General features: G+C 40.1%; 1 protein-coding gene across 1 annotated transcript; it reads left to right on the top strand.

Annotated features, from left to right (window-relative positions):
• Nucleotides 1-4,979: 4,979 nt before the first annotated feature.
• On the top strand, nt 4,980-6,135 carry LOC147518623 (protein OBERON 1-like). Its single transcript, XM_086593965.1, has 2 exons — nt 4,980-5,086; nt 5,172-6,135. Exons 1-2 carry the CDS (start codon nt 4,980-4,982, stop codon nt 6,118-6,120), a joined length of 1,056 nt encoding a protein of 351 aa, XP_086450091.1. The 3' UTR covers nt 6,121-6,135.
• Nucleotides 6,136-6,677: the final 542 nt, after the last annotated feature.

Here is a 6,677-nt window from a genome sequence, read left to right as displayed (position 1 = left end):
CACGAAGAAAATGCTAAGACGTCAGCGTGAACCACAAATCGCCTAAACCCTACCATGAAAGACGTGGTCCGAGAGGAAGTGTTAAAATTACTAGATGCGGGTATTATTTACCCTATCTCCGATAGTGTTTGGGTGAGTCCCGCATTACGCGTGGTTCCAAAGAAATCTGGCATTACGGTTGTTGCGAAAAATGATAAAGATGAATGCATTTCGCTCGTATCCCAAAGAAATGGCGAATATGCATTGACTATCGCGAAACTTAATGCCGCCACTGTAAGGATCACTTTCCACTTCCATTCATCGATCGGATGCTCGAACGCGTTTAGCCGGTCATGCCTATTACCGCTTTCTTGATGGTTATTCAGGTTATTTTCAGATAGTCATCGACCCGACCGATCAAGAAAAGACAACGCTTTACCCGTCCATTTGGTACATTTGCATATAGATCGAATGCCTTTTGGCCTTTGCAATGCACTGGTACTTTCCAACGCATGCTTCATTTTTCGATATATGGTTGAACGGTTTATGGAGGTATTCATGGACGACTTCTCAATTTATGGAGATTCTTTCGATAGCGCTGTCTATCAAATCTTGAAAAAGTCTTTACACGCTATGAAGAGAAAACCTTGTTCTTAATTGGAAAAATGTCATTTCATGGTTACTAAAGGAATAGTTTTAGGACATATCGCTTCAAAGGACGAAATCGAAGTCGACAAAGCTAAGATAGAAAAAATTGCTTCACTTCCTATACCAAAAAGAGTTCGAGACATTCGCGCATTCTTAGGACACGCAAGTTTCTATAGGAGATTTATTCAAGATTTCTCAAAGGTTGCTAGACCTTTAACCAATCTCCTGCTTAAAGATGCCGCTTTTGATTTCAGTTTCAGTTGCAAACAAGCCTTTGAGGTATTAAAAACCGCTTTAACTATCGCTCCCATAATTCAACCACCTGATTGGTCAAAACCTTTTGAATTAATGTGTGACGCAAGCGACTATGCTATTGGAGTTGTACTAGGGCAACGCCGAGAAGATAAGCCGGTTGTCATTTACTATGCGAGTAAAACCCTTAATGAAGCTCAACGTAACTATACCACCACTGAGAAAGAGTTTATCGCCGTTGTATATCGCTTAGATAAGTTTAGGCCCTTACCTAGTGGGTTCTCCAACTATTGTCTACACACCGACCATGCGCACTTCGCTATCCGTTAGCGAAAAAGATGCAAAACAAAGGTTGATCCGATGGATTCTCCTTTTGTAAGAGTTTACTCTCGAAATTAGAGATAAAAAGGTAGCGAAAATGTGGTTGCGCACCATTTATCAAGACTTGTCAGTGATGTTGATACTGATACCGAACCTATCTGTGATTCCTTTCCAGATGAACACTTGTACTCTATTTTTTCGTCCCCTTGGTACGCAGACATAGTAAATTACTTAGTTACCGAGGAATTTCCTTTATCTTGGTCTCATAATGACCGGAAAAAGTTTTTATCCACCGTGAAATTCTATTTCGATGATCCCTACCTTTTCAAGTATTGTTCAGACCAACTAATCCGCCGTTGCATTCCCGACTGGGAACACAACGATGTGTTATCCTTCTGCCATGAACAATCTTGTGGTGGTCATTTTAGTGGTAAGAAAACTGCGACCAAGGTTCTACAATGTGGTTTTATTGGCCAACACCGTTTAGAGATGCACATGAGCATTGCAAAGCATGCAATCGCCGCCGGCCAGCTTAGGTCGCATTACTCAATGTAATATGATGCCCTTAAATCCCATTCTAATTGTGGAAATCTTTGATGTATGGGGCATCGACTTCATGGGTCCATTTCCAAATTCTCATGGCTTCCTATACATACTTGTAGTAGTTGACTATGTGTCAAAATGGATTGAGGCATTGGCATGTCGTGCTAACGATCATAAATCGGTCGTTTTGTTTGTAAAAGAAAATATTTTCTCTCGATTTGGTGTTCCAAAAGCTATAATTAGTGACAGGGGAAAACATTTCTGCAATAAAAATTTTGAATCATTAGTAAAGAAATATGGAGTCACGCACAAAGTGGCAACTCCGTATCATCCTCAAACCAGTGGTCAAGTAGAAGTCTCTAATCGAGAAATAAAATCTATTTTTGAAAAAACTGTCAATCCATCTAGGAAAGACTGGTCTCTACGATTATCTGATGCCTTGTGGGCATACAGAACAGCTTTTAAGACACCTATAGGGATGTCCCCATATCGCCTCGTTTTTGGAAAACCCTGTCATCTGCCGGTTGAACTTGAGCACCGTGCTCTATGGGCCATCAAAAGCCTCAATTATAACACTAACGTGGCAGGTGAAAAGAGAAAATTGCAGTTAAATGAGCTTGAGGAAATTCGGAGTGATGCCTATGATCTCTCGAAATCCTATAAAGCCAACATGAAAAGAGTGCATGACAAGCACATATTGCGAAAATAGTTCAAAGTCGGTCAAAAAGTTTTGATGTACAACTCAAGATTACACATTTTTCCAGGAAAATTAAAAACTCAATGGTCTGGTCCTTTCACTGTTTCTGCTGTCACCCCTTATGGGGCTATCTCTGTGAAAAACGTAAATGATGGTAGCAAATTTCAAGTAAATGGCCAGCGCCTTAAATATTATCATGAGTTGCGCTCTTCAGATGTCGAAGAGACTCTTCTAAATGATCCAGTCTACCGCCCTAATAGATTCGGCCGGTGTACTTCTTTCCATGTATTTAAACAGAAAAGTATGCCATTAGGGTAGCCGGGCCCTCTTCTATTTCTTTTCTAACAATCCCTAGAGTGTGTGGTTGCAAGCGGAACCTTAGTCCACAAAAACTCTACTTCGAAACGAGTATAAATGTCTTCGATAATCGAGCAAACGTGCCTCCGTGAAAACAATGGGTACCAAAAATTTCAACTCCTTCTTTCTCCTCCCTTTTCTATTCTCTTCCTCGCTAACTCCAACTCATCATTTGGTCCAAATCTCACCCATCTCTAATTGGTAATGGTCGTAGTACTTTTGCTCGAAGCTTAATTTGCGAAAAGGATGGGGTGGTGTATGAACCGGCCAAACTCCTTTCGTCCGTGTCTTGATCTTTTATCCGAGATGAGCCGGTATAAGGTATATTATTGTCCGACACCATTTCAACAGGATAAACTTCGCCGTCGTCCCGTTGCTCCCACGGGTTGGGATTCGCCTTTGAGGATCCGACGTTAAAAGACTCACATTCGCCTTGAGGATCCGACGTTAAAAGACTCAACATGTATATACTCGCTTTTTTTATTTTATTAGCACCCAAAGATGGTGCCCAAAGAGAGTCATGATATGCACCATCGGACATTTCCTAGTTCAGACAGGGCAATGGATTCCACCGTGCCAACCCCGATCGGGCCTATGTGGATCGCTTTTCGGCGATTTGAGGCTATACCATATGTACTAAGGGTAATATTATTATTAGACCATTGCACATTGGTCGGGGATGGTACCGCCCCGAACCCTAGCCCCCAAAACATAAAGGATAAGCCACACCGGCTGGATTGGGTTCGCCTGAGCCGACATGAAAGTTGTCCGCTGCGTTAAAGGCTTTTTGATGTGTTGTTGTATTTGGATTTCCGGTGTTGTTGACACGCTCTTCTCGACTTGTACATTTGTATATAAAGGATAAATAAATAAAACCAAAGATTGTAAAAAAAAAAAAAAAAAAAATTGATGTTTGAATGTGATTTTTCATATTCTAGTGGATGACATTTTAATATCTGATCGTTTGATATCTCATCCGTTAAATTCGAGTTGAAACGAATCAATTTCCACGCTTGAAATTCCGGAACATTTCGGGACATAAGAGGAATTTCAGAATTCATTTGTACTTGGGCCAAAATTTTGACCCGACCCAAAACCGAAGATCCGGGTACAAAGCCCACGCCACGGCACCCACGGCCCCACGCCCTCACTTCTTCTTCCACAAAAATCGGATCTTGGTCCCTCACAATCCACTCGCTCGCGTCGCGGCATACCAAGAGTAAATTCGGCCGTGCAAGACGCTGCCAAACTCCACCAACCTCAACCCCTTCCTCCAAAGACCACCTCCTACACCTCCTCTTGCTATTTCCACCATCAAAATTTAATTTACACCGCTATGGCAAAGACGAAGACGAATTCATTGAGAGAGAAATTTCACAACTCTCTATAATTCCGGATGTTTCACCCATTTTTGATGAGGAAATTGCTAGTAGAGAGTGGGAATATCTATTGCATCGAATCCCAGCTCAATATTCAAGAATTGGTGTTGAAATTTTATAACAATGGAGGTTTCCGGGTGACGAATTTTGGATTACGGATGGGATGGAACGTGAACTCACACTGGAGTTGATTTCGAATACCGCGCAGATTCCGATTAACTCTGATAGCCCGACCCTGTTATTGTCAGAGTATCCGACCACGAGGGATTTGATGTTTGACACGCACTACTAAAAAAAAGGGTTTTTATCTTGGTTCTGCTGATAAGAGAGATAATATGTCATGTAAATGAGATAATATGTCCTGTAATTTAGGTACTAACTCTGAGTATAAATCAGTTATCTCGCCTCTTACTTAACCGAGATAAAATATATGGATTTTACCACTGGTGGATAGGAACTGATATAATAGGAAATTTCATTTATCTCACCATTGTGGAACGGATATAATAGGAAATTTCATTTATCTCACCATTCTAAAACTGATATAATAGGAAATTTAATTTATCTCACATTGAATTGATATAATTGATATTAAACCAAATATCTCGTCACTCAAATGATATAATAGCTATTATACCAAATATCTCGGCACTAAAATGATATAATAGCTATTATACCAAATATCTCAGAATAAATTAAAGAAAACAGAAATCCCAAAAAAAATAGAAGTCCAACAAAAATTGAACTCCCGCTCTACAGTACTCGATCTCAATCAAAGGAATATCATTCACGAACACACGATAATGGCAACTGCCATTCTAATCCCAAGTATCTCGCTCTCTGCTATCTCTTCGTGTATTTTTAAAAACCACCTAGCTCATTCAACTCTAGATATGCTGCTCTTATCAAGGTACACTACTTTTCTTTTGGCTTATCATATCTATATTGTGTATGCTACTCATGAAAGTACATTGCAAGTCTTGATTTGGGTCCAGTAATACTGTTGGGAAAGAAGGGGAAAACGATGTTCTTGAACGCCCAGTAATCCGCCGGGTTTCTTGTTCGGACAAAATATCTCTGCGGGATATAGCACGAGAAAGAGTGGAGATAATTTCTGAAAGGATGATTCTTCTTCCAGAAGAAATTATGGAAGAACTCAAAGCTGAGCTTCGGGTGATTCTTGAAGGAACAGGTGGCTCTCAGCATAGAGAGGAGTTTTTGGTTATGCAGAAACTTGTTCAGAATAGGGTCGATTTGACTGCTAAAACCCTGAGTAGAGCACACAGAGTGCAGCTTGAAGTTCTTGTTGCGATTAACACCGGAATTCAGGCATTTTTACATCCAAACATATGTCTTTCTCAGACCTCTCTTATGGAGGTTTTCTTGTACAAGAGATGCAGAAATATAGCATGTCAAAACCAGATTCCAGCTGATGACTGTACTTGTGATGTGTGTAGCAACAGAAATGGTTTCTGCAATCACTGTATGTGTGTAATCTGTAACAAGTTTGATTTTGAGGTGAATACATGTCGTTGGATTGGTTGTGATTTATGCTCTCATTGGACTCATACGGACTGTGCAATTCGTGAAGGACAAGTTGTCATGGGCCCTTGTGTGAAGAGTGGAGGAAACCCTCCAGAGATGCTTTTTAGGTGCCGAGCTTGCAATCGAACATCTGAGTTGTTAGGTTGGGTGAAAGACGTGTTCCAACACTGTGCACCAGGTTGGGATAGAGAAGCTCTTGTGATAGAGCTTGATGTTGTTAGTAGGATCTTCCGCGGAAGTGAGGATCCTAGAGGGAGAAAGATGTTTTGGAAATGTGAGGAACTTATAGAGAAAATGAAGAGTGGAGTTTCAGAGTCAACAACATACAAAGTTATGCTGATGTTTTTCCAAGGTTCGCATCTCTTATGCTTGACATCCTTTTCTTTCTCAATCCCTTAAATGTTAAGAAAAAGCAACTCCAAAGTTCCTCTGGAACTTTGATGATTGTTTCCAGAACGACATAATTACTGTTATCGCAGCATGGTTCTTTGATGATTTCGAATATTCTTTTGTAGAATACAGTCAGCTAAAAATTTGTATGTGATAATATATACATCTTGCAAGTAACTTGGTAGTAGTTTAAATGTTCATGTGTGTTTATGTGGATGGGGATAGAGGCGTGTGTTTATTTGTTGACACAAAACTCTCATTAAGTCTTCAGTTGAGCCTCTAGGTACCGTTATGGGGAAAATATATTTTTGATTATACTTCATTGAACCTTAAGTAACCTGTTAGTATTTTGTTTGGCATTGATTTTAGTGAAAGAAAGAAACTTGAATGCATCAGTTTGGACCGTAGTTTGTTGGTCACTTGGCCTAACTTAAGTTGGCTATTTAGGTAGCCTTAGTTGTCCTTATATATCCATAATTCCATATTAGTTAGGGCTTGCACAAACAGGTACAATTGATTCTTAACTACATATTTAGCTGAACCGAGCAACTACATATTTAGCTAAT

Source organism: Coptis chinensis, chromosome 2, assembly GCF_015680905.1.
Source record: "Coptis chinensis isolate HL-2020 chromosome 2, ASM1568090v1, whole genome shotgun sequence".
Taxonomy (NCBI): domain Eukaryota; kingdom Viridiplantae; phylum Streptophyta; class Magnoliopsida; order Ranunculales; family Ranunculaceae; genus Coptis; species Coptis chinensis.
Note: the sequence above shows the minus strand (reverse complement) of the source record. Positions and strands in the feature narration are given on the sequence as shown.

Bases quoted from the DNA above. Each gene is read 5' to 3' on its own strand.
- LOC147518623 (XM_086593965.1), top strand. From the start codon at position 4,980: ATGGCAACTGCCATTCTAATCCCAAGTATCTCGCTCTCTGCTATCTCT. The intron at 5,087-5,171 runs GTACACTACTTT...ATTTGGGTCCAG, and splicing joins GATATGCTGCTCTTATCAAG to TAATACTGTTGGGAAAGAAG.